This window comes from Poeciliopsis prolifica, unplaced genomic scaffold (genome assembly GCF_027474105.1).
Source record: "Poeciliopsis prolifica strain line A6 unplaced genomic scaffold, Auburn_PproV2 SCAFFOLD011, whole genome shotgun sequence".
In the NCBI taxonomy this organism is placed as follows: domain Eukaryota; kingdom Metazoa; phylum Chordata; class Actinopteri; order Cyprinodontiformes; family Poeciliidae; genus Poeciliopsis; species Poeciliopsis prolifica.
Window position 1 is genome coordinate 3,627,958 of NW_026562386.1, and position 24,255 is coordinate 3,652,212.

The 24,255-nt window shown below is 42.1% G+C and overlaps 1 protein-coding gene across 1 annotated transcript in view; it reads right to left on the minus strand.

Annotated features, from left to right (window-relative positions):
- Positions 1–24,255, minus strand: part of gse1b (Gse1 coiled-coil protein b) — a 184,622-nt gene that overhangs the window by 2,779 nt on the left and 157,588 nt on the right. Inside the window, 14 exon segments of the mRNA XM_055036829.1 lie at positions 377–480; positions 952–1,296; positions 2,248–2,622; positions 2,826–2,939; positions 3,860–4,130; positions 4,227–4,339; positions 5,163–5,499; positions 5,501–5,795; positions 7,014–7,344; positions 8,276–8,652; positions 8,771–8,938; positions 10,247–10,447; positions 10,734–10,900; positions 16,730–16,938. Coding sequence (XP_054892804.1) covers positions 377–480; positions 952–1,296; positions 2,248–2,622; positions 2,826–2,939; positions 3,860–4,130; positions 4,227–4,339; positions 5,163–5,499; positions 5,501–5,795; positions 7,014–7,344; positions 8,276–8,652; positions 8,771–8,938; positions 10,247–10,447; positions 10,734–10,900; positions 16,730–16,938 — 3,407 coding nt within the window.

The following is a 24,255-nucleotide window of genomic DNA, read 5'->3' on the forward strand; positions in this document are numbered from 1 at the left end:
TGAGCAACAGAGGAGGAGTCAAGTGTTACAAAGGATGGAGAGACGGAAAAACTGAAAGTCACCTGAATGAGTCTTATAGACATCATTCTATAAGAGAATGGAGTTTTAGGAGTTTTTATCTACTCCTGAAGATTAGCACTACAGATTTATGTAAAAAATATTTTGCATCCTTATCTGACTCTGGATCAGTAACTCTTCATAACCAATTTTTACCTCTGTTCTGTCCTTTTCTACATCTAAACTAATATTTTGCACTATATTAAAGTTGGCATAGTAAGGGTATACAGTAGATCCTGGGTATTATCATAATGTTCTCTCTCTCTCTCTCTGTGTGTGTGTGTGTGTGTGTGTGTGTGTGTGTGTGTGTGTGTCTTACCCCCATGCTGTGAGACAGCTGCTCAGCAGTCAGACTGAGGTTGTAGTTCTGAGCTTCTAGTCTTCGACACTGGCTCTGTAATACTTGCCTCTCCAAAGTTTGCTCTGTCAGATGAAGCAGGATATGGAGAAAGAAACAAATAATGGTGTTACAGTTAGAAGTTAAGAAGAAGGGCAGAGAAAAGTTTCCCATGTTCTGTACTGTGGGTGCAAGTCTTCCTATTTCAAGGTGACAGGAAGCAACCTAACCAGCACCTCCTGAGCCCACTAGGGTCAAGGGTGAACAGAAAATGGATGGAGAAAACCACCTATGAGAATAGGGTTAGGGTTAGAAGAGTAAATACCTCCCTCTAGTGGCAGAGGAATGCTACAACAACAATATATATTGACAGCAAGCTGAACTACATATACCTTTTAACCAGTTTACATCTGGTCTCAGAAAATGCCACAATGTACTCTAAATACCAATATAAAAGGGATTTAATTGACTGATTTTAAAAGTTGAAAATTGTTCATCTATACACTTTAAGAAGAGTTGTGAGATTTTAAAAAACTGTATGTTCTGGTGCTGCTTACCTTCAACATATTCCTGATATGCTTCAAATATAGATTCGATTCCCTGCCACTTGGGAACCGAAGCCTCTTCTTCCTCCTCATCATCCTCCTCTTCTGAGTCATCAGGACCAGACAGGTCCTCCCTCATCACTGCTGCCTCCTTGTGGAGGGGCATTGGAAAGTGCTGTCCATTGGGCTGAGGGTGGGCAAGGGAGTGGGAAAGGGGCAGGGGAAATGGTGGTGCATTCGAGTGAGGCTGGGAAAGTGGCTGAGGCGGACGGCTCGGGGCGCTCTGAAGCTCGGGAATGTTATAGTGGACCGAGGACTCCTGGAGGTGAGATGAATCTGACACATTTGCTGCTACTCCTGAAGATAAAAAAGGCAAAAATACAACTAATGAGTCATTTCCAATAAGATTTTTTTTCTTTCCTTGCCAGAGGATAACTCATGTAGTTGTAATTTTTACAGTATTTCTAACAAATTATGTGGAGAATTTACAAACAGATTTCTCTTTTCTACATCAAACCCCACATCTTTTCTATGTGTACAAACCTTTTTGTTTTGAGCTGCAAGTGAGAGCATAGCTAATCACTTACATTGAGTACTAAATATATTACTGGATTTCTTGCATTGTTGAAAATTTTGTTGATGAGACTCAAGCTTAAAGCTATAACTTCAGTAAAATATGAATCCTGCAACATGTATTATCACAGAAATTGCCTTTAAAACCATTTTTAATGGCATAATAATTATGACGACTAGTTTGAAGTTGTGAATGTATTTGAAATCGCTGTTGACTATTGTTTAACAGGATTAAGCAGCAATGATACAATAATTCAGAATTTTAAACATTTTACAACTACAGTTACCATCAGAATGACAAAGTATAAGAATAATTCTCAGTTTAAAATTATATTGTCATAGAAATAAATAATAAAACAGAGACATTCCCATTCTGATGTATTTTCAAACTCGTGTCAAATAGATGTACCAAGTTAAATTTATAACTTTGTAAACCTTCAGGCAGCCAAACATGTTTGAAGACTATTAGACTTTTAATTTGTAATTATAGAAAAACTATGTTATATTCATACACAGTAGTTTTTGATAGCACATTGTTGATAAATTACTAAAATATGAGAATATTAACTTACATATGTTTACGAATCTGTGAGAATTTATGACGTTCATATTTTAGCTTCCAGCTGAATTAAGTGTTCAGTGATTGAACTGACCATTGCAAATGCAATTCGGCATCAGATTTTTATTGAACTGACATTGTGCTTTTAAATTACTTTCACACACAAAGCTTGTTACCTTTGTGTTTCTGCAGAGCTTTTTGAGTGGACTGAAGAACAGATTCGTGGAACTGCTGGGCGAATTCCTCCGGGGTGAAGCTGTCCCAAGGTTTTGTGCGGCCATTGACGCTGCGAAGTCCCTCTTTAGCCTGCAGGGGGAGTGGCGGCCGCAAGCTGTTGAGCAAGCTGGAGTTCCTCTTCGGGATGGGTCCCTCACCGGGCCCCCGGGCCTTATCTGGGTAGACAGCTGGGGAGGGGGGCGCCTTTGGCCGCAAGGTATCCCCAACGGGTTTTGGATGACCATTGGGGGATGCTGGGCAATGTGAAGGAGGACTATGCTGTCTGACATTATGGTGGTCTTCAGATTCAGAGGAGTGGTGAGTAAATGCTGGATCTGCAATTGTTTCAGCAAATATTATCATGATGAGGTCAAGATCCACATAATCACTCCTGTGGCTCTGCACTCGGAGACTATTACCGTTCATGAATACTTCACATTTACAGCTATTCAAATTTGTAGAAAAAAAGTTTAGAAAAAGCTTTTTGTATACTTAAGTGATGAAAAAGTGAGTGATTATTTAGTGACAAGGATCTTACCAGAAACATGTGCTGGAGGGCTCTTGCACAGTGGATGAGGTGCATGTCTGACTGTATCCAAGGTCACACTTTTTTCTTTAATGGCTTGAAGCAGTTCCACCACTCTTTCATTGTCTAGAAGAAAACAGTTTAACAGTTTTCATTTACCGTTACAGCGACACCATAGTTAGTCTGCCTAATCTGAGACTGTAGAGATGCAGCCTGAACTCCCAGTTCAGACATGTATACCATCTTTAACAAAACCATTTAAGCTTTTAAAGACATTTTGGACATAGTTTAAAAATGCAAGGTTTTGACAATAATTCTTCATTTGAATGCTAAGGAGCAATTAAAGAAAAGCTGATAAATAAAGGGCTTAGAATTGTAATTTGTCAAACGTGTGTGTGCAAACCGCTTTGCCAAGTCCTCCCATCTAACTGGGGCAAAGCAAAAGTTAGTCATAGTGCACACACTGCTCAATACACCTTGCATATAATGTGGGGATATGTAGTTGACATCATTTTTTGACCCTTTTATAATTTCCTTTGAGGCTTGAGTCAGCATGTTCATGGGAGTGGAGTGCAAGAAAGCCCAACAGAGCTCATCTGAAGTGAAGCATCAGCAGACTGCAGAACAGAATGCAACTGACTTCTGCTTTTTAAGATCCAAATGGGCATCGTTCTGCTGAAATGAGATGCCCAAGACAAAACAAAAGAAACTGATGTAAATTGTTTTGGGTCAGGCTAATGACCCAAGCCAATTTGTAGTTCCTGTGTTTTTAACTCCAAAATAACTTTTTTTCTGAAAATACATAAAAGCGCAGCTAAAACACAACAGGTCCAGTTTACCTGACCAATTTAAGATCTACTTTTTTATAAATTGCAAAAATTAATTTAATTTTTGTCATTATTTTGTTTTAAAATTTTTGCCTAACCATTTTTAGAAGGATAAATGAAAAAATTATGCTATTCTATTTTATTCTTGTAAGATTAATTTTTAATTACAACAAAGTAACTAAAAAGAGTTTCATAAGTGTCATTCCTCCACAGACTGACCTTTTCTCTCCTGCAAGGTGACATGAGAGAGTTTGAACATGGTGAGAAATCGCTTCTTGTCCTCCAGTTCTGGTGCTCGGTCCATTTCCTCCGGGGTGAAGCGCGTGCTGAGCTGAGCAGGAGGGGGTGGGGGCGTGCGCTTGGACTGTGAAGCAGGAGGTGAAGGGCTGCGTTCCCTGAGCATTCTCCTCCTTTTCCTTCTCTTTTGTTGCACGAGCTCATCACGCCGGCTCACGGTGGTCAGGCTAAACATGGTCAGAAACTCTAATTTCTGTATGGAAGCAAATCATACAGGTCGTACTTAGTGCTGTACTGTGATCACTTGTGTTTTCATTTGCCAGGTTAAAGAGTAGAAAGCATATTTTACCTCTGTGGAGTCATCTAGTTTCAGTGGGGGCTGCTCTGCTACCCTCCTGAGATGAGCTCTCACCTCCTCCTCATCACTCTCGTCATATGAGTCATCCAGCTCATAGTAGTAACCTGCAAAAACAGTGTCACAATATTTCACTGCCTCTTGTAAAAATGTCAGACTATGAGATGTGACGTAGGGGAGACTGGGGCAAGTTGAGCCAAAAGGTAAGCGGAGCGACCCCTTGTTGCTAGGAAATGGTAAAAAAAACAAAAAAAAAAACCAGATCATTTGACCAAATGGTTGAGTCTGTGAAGTTAAGAACCACATTGGTAAAGTTGTAAGAAAAAAAAAATAGCGTATCATAAATATCATAAGAATTATGTTTAGAGCATAATATATATTTTAAAATGTGTTTCACTAAAGATAAAAGTGTAGAAATTAAGCTGTAAGCAGAAAAAGTTGAATTGGTGGCTTTGGGGTAAGTTAAGCCAGTTCTAGCGCTCTCTTTCTAAATGTTAATGTTTGCTTTCAAAGCTCAGCAAAAAAAAAATTAATTTTATTTTACAAAAAAGTTGTTTATGAGTAATTTGTAACGAGAACAAAAAAGTTGTTGAACCTGATAAATTGTGTAGAACAAATAAAATGTGCAGGATGGGAAAGAGACTTATTTATTGTAGGAGGAGATGAATGACTGGTGGGGTTGAGTTGATGGGAGAATGAGTGTGTGTGTGTTTATGCTGTGCTGTGAGGTAACTTTATTGGGCATGCTCTTAGTCCAAAAGGCTGTATTTTCTTTCTGACAGCTTGAAGCGATGCACAATATAAGTAAGTTAGCGATCAAACTAAGGTTGCCTTGATGTAGTGATCCTAAATATGAAGAATGGCTCATCTTATCCCAGTCTCTTCTACTTCCAAGCAGGGTCCATCTGATCTTATTCCTGTGTTGAGTACCTTTCTCTCTGGCCTCCCTTCTCCTCTTCTCTTCCAGGTCCAGCTTACTGACAGGCCTTCGGTGTTGCTGCAGAAACTCATCAAAGATCAGCGCCGTGTCTGGGGCCGGCCCCTGCGCAGTCAGTGGTCCAATCCCAGCTCCTGCTGTTATTCCAAGACCTTGTCCATGCCTGCTGTGCACTGGATGTCCCTGCAGGTTCTTCAGTCCAGCATGGATTTTTAAGCTTCCCTCCATTTCGTACTGACTTGGCAAAGACATGGACGCCCTCTGCTGGCTGAGCAAGGACTGGGTGGATTTCTCTAGATCAGCAAGGAAGGTTCCGTGCTCGGAGAACGAGAGGAGTTCTGTGAGGGGGGTATTTCTCAATCACCGCCATGTCTCTCCTTCGAGTTCCATCTTCATATTTCGAGGGCCCCCGACTGAGCTCAAAGTGGCCCATCCCTGAGGGCTCATGGCTACGTCTGGATTCTGAGGCAGTTTCTATGAGAGAGGCGGGGTTCCATAGGGTGGTTGGAGGTGGCGGGTGGTGTTCACGTGGGGGCTGCGGAGGTTTGGGCGAGATGAGGGGTGGAGGGGCGCCTAAGTGGGGGTGATGTTCTCTGCTTCCTGGCTCGTGGTGGTTTTGCATGGACCTGCAGGCAGGAAATTTTAAGACGTTAAAATGCATAAATAAAACAATTTCTCTCCCCAAAAAAGTCTTTCCTTTCAAACACACAGAACAGAGACACACAGCAGAGCCCATGTGCTGTGCCTGCTTCCTCTCAGCCCTGTCGGTGTGTCTGCACTGCAGCGTTATCAAGCCCAGACAGAGTAGCCCTGAGCAGAGTGAGGATGTGGCCAAGGCACACACTTTCCTCCCAACACACAGGCTGCTTTTTTATCTGTTAGGCCTTTGTAGTGCAGCATGCACAGCAGAGAGCTGTGTATGAAAGAAGAGGTCAGTGGAAATGTCCTCCTGATGAGGTGCCAGGAAAGAAAAACATCATGAATGGTAAAACAAATTAATTTTATGAACAACAAACAAATTATAACAGTATTAAAAACTGCTTTAGAGCTGCTAAATTAATGATAACAGGCAAGAAGGAAGAACAGTTGGCTGGTGGATATTTATTTTCCAAGTATATTTCCAAATGAAAATGAGGAAGTATTACACACACTGCATGACTAGTTTAATTATCTATACACGCTGTTTGGGTGTATGTGAATAAGCAAACTGCGTCTTATCTGCAATCTGCAGCCTTTGAGCTGTGATTATGTGATTACACTGAAGGGTTACTGATAGCATGTGTGTGTATGTGTGTGTGCCTCTCAAGTTCTGCCAGCATTAACCACAACCCTTACCTCTGAATCACGAGCAGCACAAACACAGCCACCCTCACAATGAGAGGTAGGTACCAGGCTAATCCTGTGTATGGCTGAGAGGATTAGCCTTTGTGTGTGTCCAAGTAGTCTGACTCCCTGCGTGTGTGAAACCCTCATCAATTCCTGCTCATAAACAAGAGTTATGAGGATTCAATGTTACTATTGTCATCAGCTGATATGCATTGCAGTGTTTTCTTCATTGCAGCACTAGGAGGAACTCGAAAGGGAAGTAGAGCAGATGTCATGTTCCAGAAATGGTTCATCTTTTTCCTGGAACTGCCTAAGCCAAACTCAATGCCAGCCTGGATTTAGAACTGCAGAACACAGCGATCACTGTCCCTACAGGCTGACAGAGTGAATAAAAATCCCACTATTTATGTGTTTTGCTGCAACAGATCCCAGAACACTTTGTTTTCATCAGATAAGAGGAAAAAAAAAATTGTGCAATCACTGAAAGAAATCCTGAAGGCTTGAGAGTGTTAGCTCACCTGTGAGCGTCTGTCCTGTGATCCGGTACGTCAGCGGGCCGGCTCAGATCCAGATGCTGCTCCAGAACCTGCTGGCGGAATTCAGACACCTGGGACTGGCGATCCTCTTTCTCCTGCCTCAGCCTGCGTTGCCGTGCCAGCCATCTCTCCTCCTCGTTGGCCCTCTGCGTGATCATTGAGGCGGTGAGTCCTGCGCCCACAGCGCCAGAGCCCATGTAGAGGGCATGGTTGGAGATCAGACTGGAAACGTGATGGTGGGGTTGGACCATTGATGGGTGGATTCCAGGTGGTACTGGTTTGGGAGCAGGAAGAGCAGGCTCTTTGGCTTTTTCTGCAGCAAGGACAGTAAGAAAATATATACAAATAGCAACTACTTAATAATCTCTTCTACTTCAATACATAAAGTAAGGTGTCATTTCTTAATAAAGTATGATTTGATCATAGAATCAGGTAAATGCTACACTGTCATGATCTTTTATCACCAGTGAAAAATATATTTTATCATATTTTGCTAGCTTGTCATTTCTGCATGCATCTCATTTGCATAGTCGGCACATGGGTTCCTGTAATGTAACAAACACATGCAAAATGAAAATGTAGATTAAAAATGTTGAAGCAAAATCAGCACAATAATCAGGCCACTTTAAAGACTTGTGGGTTGCATATTTGTTCTCACTAATTAGATGAAACTATGTCTGCTTAAGCAAACATTTAAAATAAGCATTTTTATTTTGTGCACCAGATGAAAATAGGTATTTCATTGAAATGAGTCATCCAGTGAGAATAACCCAAAACAGATGGTGCAATTGTTCCAACTATTTTTACTCCTTAGTTAAATTCCCTAACTACTTAGTTTAATTTATGTAGAGCTAAATTACAAATGTAATCTGAAAACAAATAAATACAATTTATATCAAGCTCCATGAATCCAAATTCTGTATAAATGACTGATGTATGAAGTGGCCTACTTGATGTGCAAGTTTCGTTTTTAAAACAATATTTTTGCTTTTGAGATTCTGACTATTCAGTAATAAATCCATACAAAATAAAAAGTTGCTAAAATATGTATTTTATTATTTTTTTTCCTCACTGTAAACGATAAGCCCGTCTGTGTGCTGGTTTTGTCTGAGTAACAGTCCAGAGGTCAGCATATCCATTTGTTTTCAAAAATATTGAGCATAAGTTTGATCTTAGCTATTTCAGTGTTTACAAGCAACATGACTGCAGCTCTTGAAGGCGACACTGGGAGCATGGACACATACCAGCCCGGTTAGGGGTCAGCCTCTCAGGCTTGCTTCGTTCCTCCTGTCCTCTCATGGAGTGGAGCTCAGCCAGATAGTGGTTCTCCATGGCCTTGGATGCCTGCAGCTCCTTCTCTCTCAGAGCTCTTTCCTTCTGCCTCTCCAGCTCCTTCTCCCTCTCCTTTTCCTTCTCTCGCTCTCTCTCGCGCTCCCGTTCCCGTTCACGCTCCCTCTCCCTCTCGAGCTCCTTCTCCCGTTCCCGTTCACGCTCGCGTTCCCTCTCACGCTCCTTCTCTCTCTCGGCCTCACGCTCCCTTTCTTTTTCGCGTTCGCGCTCTCGCTCGCGCTCTCGCTCGCGTTCCCTCTCACGCTGTCGCAGCTCATCTTCCAGCTGGAGTCTGGAAAAACAAATCGCACAAGGAAACAAAACAATGTCAGCAAAATTAGAAGAAGACGACACGTAATTGTGACATACTGCTGAGATATGCTCTATGCATTTACCAAGGGGGACTTTACCTCTCAGACTGCAGTGCTGATAATGAAGGGTGTGCAAAATCTCCAGGGTAGCGGACGCCTGGTAGGTGCATGTGAACAGCAGAAGGGTGGAGGGGGGGTAAAGCTCCCCCTGCTGGCAGTGGATAGAAAGGTGACCTTAAAGCAGAGAGGCAGAACGGGTCATCCATCCTGGGATACGAGGATTACAGAAAAAAAGAACAGAAAAAGAACGTCAGTCAGTCTCCTCATGTGACAGTGCAGCTTTTACTTTCATTAACCTGTCTGCCTCCCTCTTCCAAAGAAGCGACATCCCTGGGTCTTCCATCTTTTCCAGGAGGCAGCAGTATCTGTCAGCTAAGCTCCATCACCACACAAGAACCATGAAAAGACAGCGCTGGATGTTGATGCACAGCCTATGTGTACGTGTGTGACATCCTCAGCCCACCCCTCATTAAATCCATTATGGAGAAGTGTGTATGATGGGTACTGCAGTCCTATGATGTTAGATGACAGACTAGGGGCATGCAGCCAGTGAGAGAGCCTAAAGCAAGAGAAGTCCTTCGCAGCATGCACACAATCATGAGGGAAATTCATTTAAAAGTGTTGCTGCACAAGATTTGGAAAAATGAACAATTACAACATTTTACATGAAAATTGCGATGATGACATTCGTTGCAATTCGCCAGCTTTTTCTCCACTGTTCTGTTTCATTTCTGTAATCAAAATGTTTCCGCAGCTCTTCCAGAGGTTTCGCATCTCACACACTAAAATTTATATCAGGTATGGGCACCAAAGAAAGAGAGGCCACTAGACAAATATACTGCCAGGTGACAAGAGTGTGAATGCACTGAACTCTAAATGTGATCCTGAGAAATGGATTCAGGATCACATGCTTCATTGCACTAATTACAGTGATTTGATATGCTGAGCAACTTTCTTTTAAATTGAAATTCATTTAGAAATTTCAAATAAAATATTTAAGAAAAATTAACACCTTGTTTATTTAAAAAAAGCACTTATTACTTTGATGCAAACCTTCAAGCATACATTGGTAGTGAAACAACTTTAAAACTATTCATGTCTTAATGTTGCTTATGGCATCTGGGTAATGAAAATATCTAAAGAAAATGCTTATAGTCTTCATTGATATGTTTCTTCACCCTAAGTGCATTTTGATAATGCAGACCCAGAAATATTCATCACCATCCTGTTAGCATCAGTTTGTCCAGTGAAGGTGAGTATATCTATCATTTCTCACTACCAGAATGGAGTTTTCCAGTCTTTACTTACTAGTTTGCATGACTAAATACAGCAGTTTGTGTTCAAGTTTAAAGTGGCTTGCATTACCACTGCCACTCAATATGCAGGCACATAATTTGCCGCACCGTGAATCATATTCACATGCACCAAACACACACATATTGATTAATAACTTTGCACCATCAGTAATCTGAGAGAAACTGCAAAGTCAACAAAAGGATTAAATAAGATGCTTACCTGTACGGCGTGAAGGAGGGGTGGGGCAGGTAGCTGGGGTGGTAGTAGGCGGCTGCAGCCGCCGCTGCTGCAGGGTCCAGCCCAAGAGGCAGAGACTGCATCCTGAGGGAATCTTCGGTTGTGGCGTAGGGCCGAAAACTCCGGAGGTACTCCTCTGGTATGGCACCAGGTGGCACCGCGTTAGGCAACTGTCTGGGCAGGCTGGATGGGACGGGTGGAGAAGCAAGGCACAGAAGAAAAGATGTAGTTTGTTTTATTCTCTGTTTATAATTGTATACATTCAGCAGGATTCAATAAGAAATGATGTCAACTAATTGCTTTCAGCACTAATGTCAAAAAGATGAATGTGTGCTGTAGTTGCTTATTCCAGAGAGTCTGATATCAGAAACCATATTGATCACAACATCCAAGTGAGCGGCTACTTCCTGTAACAAAACTAAACACAGATTTAGCAATTTGATAAAGGTGAGAAAAATTATTTGCTTACTTAAGGGGCGGAAACCGTGAATCCTGCATGACAGCACCAGGGGTGAGACCAAAGGCATAGGGGTTTCCCAGGAGGTGAGCAGGGACCGAGGGGCCACCTTTTTCTTGGGAGAAGGTCCCCTCTGCAGCCAGACGTTCCCTGCTGGCCCCACGGGGCCCCGAGTCAGCCTGCAGAGAGATACAAGGAAAGAATCTTGGTCATTGTTCGCTGGGACCTGTGACCGTCACGGTTGTCACAGCTCATGGAGGCAGCCCTTTGAGAGCGAAGATAGAAGAAATAATAGGCCTGTTTGTGGAGTGGCAGCCTCCCTCGCCCAGTCTGCTTACCTCAGGCACTTTTAGAACATTTCTTACACAGTACTCTCTGTTAAAAGCAGACGGCTTAATATTTCTAATAGTGAATGTAAAAGAGTAGAAGCAAGAGGGTAGAGGCAAAGAAAAGAAGAGCTTTTTTTACTAAATGTAAACAAGAACTGACATCCGTATGAGATTGATGAGAAGAGTGATGTTGGAAACGATCATGAGTCTGATCTGAGATAAAGAGAATATGAGTCTGTGGTTTTATCTACAACAAAGTCCAAAAAGCTTCATCCCTATGCCTCTGTTGCTGTTTCTTTCTTCTTTTCCTTCACCTCCATCCATTCTTCCTTTCCTTTTGGCAGCAAGCGTTGTCTCACTTCTTCAATCCCACAACAAACACACACTAACACTCAGCAAGCGCACACACCATTTCAGAGCTACAAAAGACATCCCGCTGAGGGAGTGGGAGTGCGTTTTCTGAAGCTTTGGTTTTCCTCGGCCTACAAACGCAAGAGCAGAGGAGAGATTTTTACACTCCTTCTGAGTTATACAAAGAAATTACTCAAAGGAGGATGTACTGTCAAGGTTTTCCTGGGAAAGAAGGAGCATTTATCACACATCTCGCAAAACCAGACTTAAAATTGGCAAGAGAACAAGTAGGAGGAGAAAGAGGGGAGACAGGGAAAAACAAGATGAGGCCATAAAGACAGTGAGCAGGAGGAGTTGGCAGTTCTTGAACCCACTAAATTAACCTCTGGGTTCCCTGGGAGTAGAAGACCTTACAGCAGTACCGCCGCCTCTCTCACCACTGCCTCTGATAAAACAAATCCCATTTACTGAACCATTAACTCCACAGCTACTGACCCAGGCTGACACTGATGCGCCAACATCCAATCTTAAATGCCTCTAATGGTCAGATTCCTAACATGACCCTTTGTTTAAGCCCCCTCTCGCACTTTTCAGTAGTCTAATGCAGCTATTTACTCCAAGCAGTTTGCTGTGCTCCACTAAACAACGTGGTACTTTATTCCCCCCCCAAAGCAAGCACAGTCTCCTCGACCCCAGCCCAATCCCTTTAAAAGCTTTATGAGCAGTGGGAGAAGGTGGATGTCCGCTGAGGGCCTCAGCAGCCATGTGGAAAAGAGGGATAGATATGTCAAAATATGTCTGTATCAGCAGATTTTGGATACTTTATCCAGTCCTAAAATATTCAGATTTATGTTGTGTCTGAAGAAGCAGACAAGTACAACAAACTTGACAAAAATTGAAAACACCCAATAGTTTCAGATGTGGCAAACGTTTCAGTTCTCTTCACTTGTTGATTCAATCATGTCAAAAGATTAAAACAGTTTGTATTATATATCTTGCCAGATACAAAATTTGATTAAATATGCCAATATTTTTGGATGCCAATTTGTCTTTTCTTATGAATGGACTATTACAAGGCAATTATTTTTTGTCCGTCTGATAGACATCAAGGTCTGTGTAAACCAGATTTTGTTAGTTGTCATAATATTTGAGTGCAAGTATTTTGACAACTACTTTGCACTTTTATCAACAATGAGCAGAACGTTTATCTTTGATGTTTTATTCTGGACTGGTTCACCAAAAGAATGATCAGACAATAGACTGATTACACAGACATGCAAGAAACATTTAGGAGCAGTTAGAGAAAAAGTGAACTGAGTAGAATATGACTCTACAAACCACAAAACAGTAAGTGCACAAGAAAGTCATTCAACTTTATGCCATGATCAATGAGAAGTTCTATGTAAATCATACCAAATTATAAACCAAATTTTGCACCTTAAATTATGTAATAATGTTTCCCTTTATTTTTAGCACTGAAGTTATGGTTTCAAAACCATAAACATTTGCGGTTTAAAGTACTGGAAAGTAGCATTTTATTGCGTGACAGCAGAAATTACAGTCTCCCAAATATCACATCCAAGCACTCTCTTGCAGTTGTAGTAATGCACACACTTGGGTAGAAGTAATGACTGCAAATCAATATATTGGGAAGCATTAGAAAATATGTCAGAATATTTTGCAGCAGGAGGAAACATTTTTAATTGAAATATGTTGATTATGCATTTTTCTTTGTTGGCATGTCCTGTAAAACATTCCGTCTTTCTCAAGGTAATCAAAGTGTCAGAATTACATACTGACCCATACCTAATGGGCTGTGGCTTGTAAACAAGTTGTACTTTAGACACTGATGAGACTGTGTAATTCATAGTGTAATTCATAGATCTGAGAGAGTTGATAGGTTTTCTTTTTTTACATCACTGGAACTATGACGCAAATTTATGTTGAGGAAAAGCCTACCCATATATGACATTAGCTTTTATTTTTGCCTTTTTCTTGTCATATATACACTATTTATTAAGCTCCTATATTTTGAATCCGCCTGAATCCCGGATCATAGCAAACATGAATTAACATCCTACATCCCACTGCTGATGAAGCCATCTTGTAGATGACCTCATACTATCTGTTAACCAGCACTTAGTGTGAAAAAGTTGAACTGTATTCCACATCAGGCACTATGAGTGCGCCACAGAGGCATCTTTTCACCATCAAAGCTGTGATACAATTACTGTGAATTGGTCCAATATCCAGACACAAATTTCCACTGAAATTGAATCAACTGTTCCTTTTCAACTACTTTCACACAAACCTTATAAGAAGATGGAACAGCAATAATTAAGCTGTTGTCGCTGCATATTAGCTGGTTCAATTTCTTGTTTTACAACCTATATGACCACTAAATGTGAGTCAATCAATCGTACATAGAAGATAAAACAAAATGTGATATTACAACAAAGCATTTGTTTTTAGATTTTCACAATATAACAGTGCTTAAATATTATTTTTTAAAATCTTAACAGTGCTAAATGTTTTAGAAAGAGAATATACAATCCTCCTGCGGTAAAAATAATACTAATTTTAGTCTTATTTTATAACAAAATGGTATTACCTGATTAATTATCTGGGCTATGTGCTCTGTGTTAGTCACATCGGTTGCAGCCTACCTGCATTTTTAAAATAGCTTATGTTAATTAGAGTGATGGATGTCATTTATGTTACACAGTACACTCCATGTTTTTTGCAATGGAAAATATTTTTCAAACAGACAAATTTGTCTTGCTTATAAACCGAGGAAATGTTTAAGAACCTTTTTTTCACCCAGTTGACTGGCAATGCACAGCAACAGGTGGGGGCATGAAGTACTGCATTAAATAAATACATTTTAATTCAGCTTCTTTGTAATGCACTAATTCACTACAAAAGTAGTCTTAAAGCGCTTTACTTAATTCAAGCAGTCAAGGGTCTATATTATGATCATTAGTAAAACTTTATTTAAGGAACACTAGGAAACTATACCAAGTCACTATCTTTGCAGGAATTCCCCTTGCAGGAATGTGGAGACAGCGAACAGCTGATTGCATCGAGTCATAAACATTGTGACAATCCCTTAAACTGAGCATCTATCAGCATTTCTCTAAACTTTGTACATACATCCACTTTAAACATCTTGGTATACCATGATTCAAATAACTGACCAGTGCTTCGTTATAATATCTCCTTACAACACAGCTTTGAGACTGTGTTCATCAGTTTCCTGACTTTGGTCTTTGGGATTCTGCTGAATGTATGAGGATACATAGTCAGAAGGGTATGCAAAGGAGTAGGTGTAACAGGTCAGACCTTTGGTAAGGCCCATAGCACTTAGTCACTCAGGCACCTGTACTTCCAACCTGTTATACCATTTGAGTTCTTCCTTATTGAAAATGCACTCTTTACCAGTAGTCCATGACTTTGCACACACTAACTAACAAACACAAGCACTCAAACTCCGAAGACACATCCATTAACAACCATCTTCCTCTGTGCAATCTAGGCCCCTGTAACCCTCAGCTAGGGTGGGAGACCCCGCGCATTGTAGAGTGCTCGTTTATGCCTCTCAGATGGAGCCATGAATCCAAATTGCCAATTATAAAGCAATTACAGGCAGCAGCGGGAGCAGACTCCCGCAGTCATTAAAGCAAAATGCCAACGCACCAAGGCCTCCCTACTTCACTGCGCTGCCTGTCACCCCCCACCTCTGAAAGACAGACTCATATCTCAGCGAGAGATTCTAAAATACCCTTTTAATGCACAAAAGAAGACACAAACATTTTTGTTTGTGTCCTCAAAAAAAAAACCCTCCTTTCTGAGGTTTTTCTAACCTCAGAAAAAAAAATGTTTTTATCAGACACTTTACAAGGGATGCAGAAAACACACTTGTGCCTCTGAATGAGACCATTTCATCTTTTTGTAATCATAGTGTGCTACCCTGTATTAGAAAAGCCTGATACACTATTTTCTTTGTGAAAAAATATTTTTGTGATGTGAGCTTTTATAGTCCTGAGGTTCACTTAATGGTTGCAGCAGAAATGTCATAGATGCCATGATGCCGGCTTTCACGATGCATCTCCCCTGCTGTTCAACCCCAACCTTTGACCCCTTAGCCTAACCTCTTGCCACTATCACCTCCCTTAACCTCTTCATTCTTTGGCAACGTGGCCTTCAACTGCTTTTGGGGATAGCACAAACCCAGTGTCCTGACCTCTTCGGTTTCAGTGTGACCTCCAAGACATACAATCACAGCCGCCATGCAAAAGCACATACACATATGCTTAAGAAACATAAGTGGTGCATACACTAAGGTATGATGGGAGCTTTTGATGATATATTTTTACCTACTGCTATGTGAAGCTTATTTGTTGCAAGAATAGCAAAAATTATAAATTATTTGCTGAGGACAGCTTCATTCATCCGACCCCTCCTTGCACTGGCTGACCCTTGAACTACAGACGGATCATTTTGACAAAGCCGTGGCTGCAAATTGGGAGGTTCAGGGAGGGATTCAGGGGAGAGGACAATGGCCCAAACAACACTGCACATTGCTGTTAACTGACCTCTTTGCCCAGCGCTAACTGTCCCTCTTCAGTCTGTCCCCAGGGAATCATCTAAATGTCTCAGAGAATTTCCGCATGTTGTTGAGTGCTGTTCATGACAGTGCACTTGGCCTTAACCATTAGCCCCGAGCTGAGATAAGAAGCCTTAAACTGCAGCCATAATCCATAATCCACTTCTTATCAAAGCAAGCAGCTCTCCCACTTTCTCTCTCTTCCACAACGCAACTTAAGAGTGTGCGTCGGGTTGATGAGGATCCTTCTGACTGCTGAGGGTTGGGTTGGAGGACTAGCAGTCTTAACCCCAAGACTCGGGAGAGACTGATCCAAGGATGGAATGGGAGTGGGCACAGAGAGGCACAGATGTTGGCTGCCATTATTGCTGTCACCTCGCTGTCCCAGTGGCAGCTGACATTGTTTAATGCATGAAGCCAGTGAGTCGGTGGAGCTACACTCACAGACCTGCCAGCTATGTCACAGACACATATGTCAAGTATATACAGACACGTCATGAGCTGCACGCAGCAAGAAAATGCACTGAAGCCTGAAAAGTCCATCTGGTGTTTGTCGATTGTGCTCGAAGGCAAGTCGAACAATGAGAAGATTTGAACACAACTGTAAGAATCAGGAAAAAAAAGGCATTTGAAGCAAACTAGAGCAACTAAATATGGGGGGAAAAGAAAAAAAACGGATAGACTCAATGTCTGTGTGAAAGGCTTTTTAAATGTTAATTTACCTGCCGGCCCTCGTTCCTCCACAGGCCGTTGCTTGTTTTTGTAGGAGCTATGGTGACTACAGGCGGAGTGTTTGGCACACTGTGACCTGCTGGGGGAACCAGCACAGGTCCTGGACCAAGAGGACCTCTCTTGGGAGTACTAACTGGAGAGCTGTGGTTGGTGGCCGGAGAGGAGACTGGAGACGACTCACTACTGATGGAGGATGCAGCTGAAGAAAAATAAAAACAAAGCAGATAAAGTCAGAAAAATATCACCTGCTGAGAATGGTTTTTATTCTAAGAAGAAAAACGAGGGGGAAAAAAAAGCCAGATGTAACACTTGAAACAAGTTGCACCATGACATGAAATTTATCACAAACAAATCCATATGACATATTTTGTTCAAACTTTATATGAGAGACAGACACAGTGGGATGAATAATTATGAAGATGAAGGAAATTGATGCATAGTTTTACATTGTTTTTAAAAAAATTAAATAGAAAATTATACGTATAGCATTTACGTGTGACATGTGAATGCATTCAGCCTCAGAGTCAATACTATTCACCAGGCCAGTTTCAGATCTGCCTCCTAACAGCCTTTCACTGCAGTTGCAGTGGGAAGTCATTTGGGTAACATATGTACCAGTTTTGCACATTTATAGGTAGACATGTTTACTCTTCTTTACAAAATAATGCGGGGTGACTCAGGATGGCTGGAGAGTGTCTAAATAGAATTGTTTAAGTCAATTTGTGTGATTTTCAAATCCCTCCAATTCTCAATGGGATCTTGGTTCTGATTTCACTAGTTTAACACATGAATATGCTTTGATCCGAATTCTTCCATTGCAGCTCTAGTTGTATGTTCAGTGTTTAGCTGGATGATCATTTCCACTCCAGTGGTAAATATGTTGAAGCCTCTTAACTGTTTTTCTTTAAATTGTCAGCGAATGTCCCATCAACTCTGAACTGCTTCCTTTTCTCTGCTGAAGAACAGCATCCACCAAAAGAACAATGTTACGATCACCCACCTTTATTATTTGCATGTGGGCCAAAAAGTAAAACTTTGGTCTCATTTGACCAGGGCATCTTCTTCTATACATTTACTGTTTGCCCTACATAGTTTATGACAAACTTTATACAAGACTATAGCTTTTGTTCAACAATGTCTTTTTCTTTCAAGTCTGCCATAAAGTGCACAGGATCTCTTGTCCTGTCAAGAGATTCTCCCATCAGGGCAGTGGATCTCTGGAAATCCTCCAGATACCCTGAGCCTCTTGGTTGCTGTTCTGATTAATGCTATCCTTGCCCAGCCTTCCAGGGTTAGCAGTTACACAATATTCTTTCTATTTCTGCATGATGGATTGAACTGTTAGATGTTCAAAACTTGGGACACTGTTTTGTAACCAAAATCTGCCTTTCACTTTGTCACAACTTAACCCAATAATATTAGTTCAGAAAAGTTTTCTAGAAAACATCTTCACTGAATGACTGTATTTATACAGAGGCAAAATTAAACACAGTTGCACTCTGTTTACTAATTAGATAACATCTAAAGGCAGTTGGAGCACATATGCAGGTCAAAAAGTTCAAATGTTTTACCTTAAAAAATGTTGAAAAGCATGTATCCCTGGTCTCCCAATTCACAATTATGAGATCGTTTGTGTGACATAAAAGCTCATTTTAAATGTAATCTTTTGCTTGCAATTTGACCAAATCTGGCTAAAGTTAAGGGATATTATTTTGCAAGGGATGCTATATTCTTTTCAAGCTGGATGAGTATGTTTGATTCAGTTTAATTAATCATCAAGGTTTGCAGGACATAAAACTATAAGAACACACTGTATGGATGTCAACACCAATGCTGTATTTATATGTTGTGCTTACAGGCACATATGTGCCCACCTCTCCTTCCCTCCTTTCCTCCATACATACACATCCACAGCAGGTGGTGAAAAGCTAGTCCAATGAGCTCCTCTGTTGTGATGTAGCTGTGCCACATTAACAAAGCCCTCCAGGGAAACCCTGTAGCGCGGGGTCACGGACTGGTCACATGCCTCACTTTCAGCACATCTCGCTTTCTCTCTCCCTGGCTACAGAACCTTCAATATGATGTCCCCACATTCAGATGCCTTTGTTTAGACTTTCATCTTCCTAACCATAACAGCCTTAACCCCCCGCTCCGGTAGCCTTCTGTTGCTCCCAACTACATCCTCTTTCTCCTACATCCTCTTGTCCTTCTTTCTTCCTTTCTTGACGTTCCTGTCTTCCCGCTTTTTTTTACTGATAAGTTGTCTTTGTTCTTCTTCCACAAGCCTCTCTCCCCCTTATTATGACAGCGCAGTGTGCTGTACATCACCAACTCTCAGAGGAAGTACAGCATTACGCAGTCAAACTGGGTCACAACCCTCTCGGTGGGACGCCGCTGCCGAAAGGACAATGAGAGATGAGAGCTTTGGTGCGCAGGTAGCACGTTTTCGCGCAACGGCGTGCTTATTTTAAATTTGTACGGAGCAGAAACCCCGGGTCGGTTTCAGGTCTGCCTTCTGCCAAATTTCTTCTCTGCTTTGGTTTCCATGGTAACATAATCACAATAACAGATGTTGTCAGTTCACGGTAGGAGCCGTGAAGACATGGGGAGAATTTTACTATTGAAGGGATCAATGATGGCATCGGGGTGATTTCTAACTGAAAAAATATATATATAAAAAAAACCTATGTGAGTGGTGGAGCGGCAGGACTGGCAGGAGACAGCATGAAAAAAGACGTGTGATGAAGAGATGGCAGTGACGTGTGGAGAGACATGAAAATGAAAAATGATGGGAGATGGGGAGTGATTAGTTTATAAAAAAGAAAAAAAAGAGAAAGGTAAGAGGCAGGAGAGAGAGACCAGAGAGGAAAGCAGAGATAAGGGGTGCAGATGTGTGAGTGGTGGACGGGGTTGGGGTAGGGGCAGTCATATCTTGTCTGCACAATAGCAATTAGTGGCCTAATCCTCCCCCCCCCACTCCCCAGCTCACCTCGGAGAGCCATTACTCTCCCCTACAAGACTAGGCCAATCAATAGCAGCCCACTCAGCCTGGGGAACAGAGCTACACTTAATACAGCTCTAGTGTCACAGCCTATTCAGTCATCACACACACATGCACATTCGCAACATGCATACACAAGGATGGGGAAGCAAATAAAGCCAGAAATGGGGGAGTTGGAGAGAGGTGGTGGGGTGGTGGTGATCACAGTGATACTCTACTGCTAAGCAACAGAGCTGTACTATATCTACCCCCACCTCCGCCTGATGCCCCCCTCCATCTCCTTGTCCTCTTCATCGTGGAGGCAGTACAGACCAAAGAAGAGGCAGGGCAGACTAAATAATTAAGAGCAGGAAGGGGAGCAGGTAAGGGAAGGGTGGAAATAAAAGAGACAAGAGCCTTCAACCAACAGCTTCATTCTCTTCTTGCAGCTTGGAGAATCTGCGTATACTTCAAAGCATCCGTCCTCAATGGGCAGACGCATTATACACTGAGAGGAGAAACACAAACACACCAACAGCTATTATTCTTTTATCGTTTCCACCTCCTCCTTTTGAACAGCACCCCTACACACCACCTCTTCATACCCCCTACTTCATTTCCCTTCTGTTCAGACATGGAGCCTGCCAACCAGATGAAGAACTGTCAGCCTTAAAGCTCAATTAAAAAAAAAAAAAAAAAAAATATATATATATATATATATATATATATATATAAAATTACTATTCATTGAGATTTTTTTAAACTGGTTACATTGCAGCATTCATTTACAGACAGTGGCTTACCAAAAGGATCCACACATCTTGAACTGTCACATTTTGTCACTTAGCCAGAAGTGTAATTTTATTGGAGTTTAATATACTTGTGAACCACATTGATGTGTAAGGATGAGGACAAATGGTTTAAAGATTACTTTACAGATAAAGGTCACAAATATAATCATGAATGTGTTCAGCTCCGTGATTTAATGCAGTCCAAAATCTAAATTTTTCTCCAATTAGTGCTGCAAGGGTTTCTACCAGTACTGTAGATCTAGAGACTGAAATTATTGCTCATTTTTAACTCATTTGAGCTGTTACTTAGCAAAACAGCTCAAGTTCAGTCAGATGGACATTATCTACTGATCTACCCATTCCAGCTTTTCTATTTCTGCTAAAAAGAAGTGTCACCAAAGTATGTTGATACTATTTTATTAATTTTTAACAGTGCAGAAAGTATCTTTCTACTCATCCCTAGTGGCCAGATTTGTGGAATCCATCTCTAATAGTTGTCCAGTCAACATATTCTATCTGAGCCATGGATCTCTGCAGAGTGTCCTTCCAGTCTCCTTTTCCACCCAGCTTAGGCAGATTCATGGCTTGGTATGTTTGCAGTTATGCTATAATCATATTTTCTGTATGCGTTAAGGTTGAGTTATTATTCTTGACAAACTGTGGTCTTCTGTGTTTAGTAAGTCTTATGTTTCTGATAGCCAACTAAAAGAATCTGTCAGGAGTTCACTTACCAACTCTATTTATAAGACGAAATTATAGAAAGGTCCACAAATCAGAATTTTATTTACAAAAGACTTTGTTTAGTGAAGAAATACATTAATGCATGTGATTTATATATAACATATGAAAAAGTGAAGATTTTCTACGTTTCTTCTGCTTCCATCCTTCCACACACTTCTCATAACTCCTCAAGTCTTCACCATCCTCTTAAGATTTCCTTGAGGTCCATTAACAGCCCTCCTCTTCCCAGTGCCTCTCCCTCTCGTCACGCTACCACGTGATAGGCAAAAATCCTGCACGCAAGACATGTGACTGGCATCAGCATGGTCTCATCACTGCCAGATGCTCCTCCCCTTCTATCTATAGAGGGAAGATGGCCACACATGCTGGGCCTGCAGGGAGCTGGAAGAGGAGGAACGGAGCAAAGGCTTTCATCCCTAGAGTCTAAAACGGGCTCATCAGCTCTCAACCTGCACTTCATTAACGGGACTGTCACTTCCTTGATATGGTGGGGTGCATGTTGTGTGATGATGAGGTCTGGAGGGGGGTTACAGGGAGAGAAAAAGGGATAGAGCAGTAAGAGACAGAAAGAAAAAGGAACAAAAGAGATAAAAGGAGAATCCTGTCTCAGTACCTAGCTCTATATGATTAATGTGAAGCTCCTTTCTCCATCGTCTCCTCTATTACCAGACTCCATTCTCTCCGAAAGCCTCCTCACTTGATTGCTCAAGCTGATCCACATGCACACACACACAATCAGGGAGCAGAAGCAATAAACAAACCAAGCAATCTGCGGTCAGACGCAGCGGCCAAGTGTCCCTGCACAGCCAATACATTTTACATTAACCAGTGACCCTGTACAAAAAAAAAAAAAAAAAGAAGCCGCCTGGAGTCTTCAGTGGGTCCTTTCATTCATACACACCGACTCTCCTGCCCCTCGATAGGATCTAAAGAGAAACACACAAAAAGGGCTTTAATGTTGCCCAACCCCTCCCAACCCACGGCTGCCACCACCATCACCTCTGTCGAAATGGCTGGGCAGGCATACATCTCATCATGCCAAGAAGTGGCTGCTCTCCTCCATCCCCTCTGCCAACGCTCCCTCCTCACCCCCACGCTCCTCTCTCCCAGCATGCATTACAACAACATCAGCACTTAATTAAACAGTCCATTTCACACCTGGTGTGCATAGCAGTGCCCAGCCAGCCCTGCATCCATATGCCACCCCAACCAGCACAAGCCTCAACACGTGCACTCGTAACACACAAACACATGCTGATGCACACAAACCCTGCACACACTTGCTACTACAGTCTTGGACATGCACTGACAACACAACACAAAGCCTGTAATCTGCATCACTGACTTGGGGGGAGGGGAGAGGATGCACACACACACACACACACACACACACACACACACACACACACACACACACACACGCACACACACACACACACACGCACGCACGCATACAGTATGTGTGTGGCTGTGCCAGTGAGAGAAAGGAAGACGGTACAAGATGGCGGGTGGAAATAAGAGCAGCAATGCATAGTGGCTTCTGCTGACTATACAAACTGTACATCCAGATAAATAATGCCTCATTTGTGATCTTACTCATGAGAAGGGTGCATATAAAGACAGAGGGAAGGTGAAGGAAAGAGCTGGTTTGTGAGTGTTTCAGGGACAGTAACAGCCTGAAGGGTTTCTGCCTTTGAGAAACACACACACACACGCACACACACCCACATACACTGAGCACAGCAAGGCAGTGCAAGCTCCAGGCAGGCTCCAGATGGAGAGGTCAGCGACACACTGCCCCACTGTCCCAGCATGCTCTGAGCTCCCAGAAACAAGGGAAGCCTCTGGCCACACACATGCACTCCAACACACATACACACACACACACACACACACGCACACGCACGTGCACGCACGCGCACACTCACACACACACACACTCACACACACATGCTTTATAACCGACACTTCTGGTTTTCACAAATCTACTAATTACTTCCTAATCCTTTTATCTAGCCAGTTCGGTTCATTACATCTACCCTGAATACCTTTATTCCCCCTCGCTTCATTTTCTCTCCAGCTGTAAAAGTCTTTCCGTGTTTGTGTGTGTAAGCAGAGAGTGGAGAAGAAACAACCGAGATGATTAAACCCAGATCGGCTTAATTAATCAGATATCAGGAGGTCTGCTTTTCTGAGGCAGCGTGCTGGCTGCGTCTGCGCGGATTTGCTTACACATGTGAGCGTATGCTGGATGAGAGTGTCCTTTATGCTGCTCCGATACTCATTATCCATCACCTACCCTCTTCAACACAGCTCTCAAAACACAGAGCTATTCATTATGCTTGCCCCAGACAAGTGACGATGTATGCGACTGTGTGTGTGTACGCACGTGTGTGTGGGTGTGTATATAAACAGCAGCAGTGCTCCGGGTCTTAAATCAGTTCAGTGGCTGGTCACTGAGATACTAGTGCTCAAACTAAGCTAATTCCTTAAAGCCTTAGAACATGAGTCATTACTTCTCTCATACATATATTGCCCCTGAAAGCAAACACCACAGGGTGGGAAAGAGAAGAGGAGGCTGAGTCAAAAGGTAATGAAGGGATAGCAGGCTGCAGCATGCAAAGAAATCACAAAGCTTATACCATTGCAAAGACAACTGTTTATACATGTGGGGGTGTTTGGGTGTGTGTTAGCTATAAATACAGACTGTAGACAGAAAAATGACTTGAGCTCAGGAGCCATATGACTCTCTGCCCACCCTGGAAACACAAAGCTTCCTACACAGGCAGTTGCACCTTGCTGTACGCCCGACAGCTGACTCACTGACACCTCACTACCTACTCCAACCAGGCTGTGTCGTCCTCAGAGATAACAAAGGCAATGTGCTTTTAGTAAAAATGAGCTACATCTGCTCTTGATTCAACAAAGGGAAAAAAGGCACCTCTTTCTTCAGTGAATTTTGAATTACCAATAGCGCTCTGCACACCTCATATAGTGTAAAACA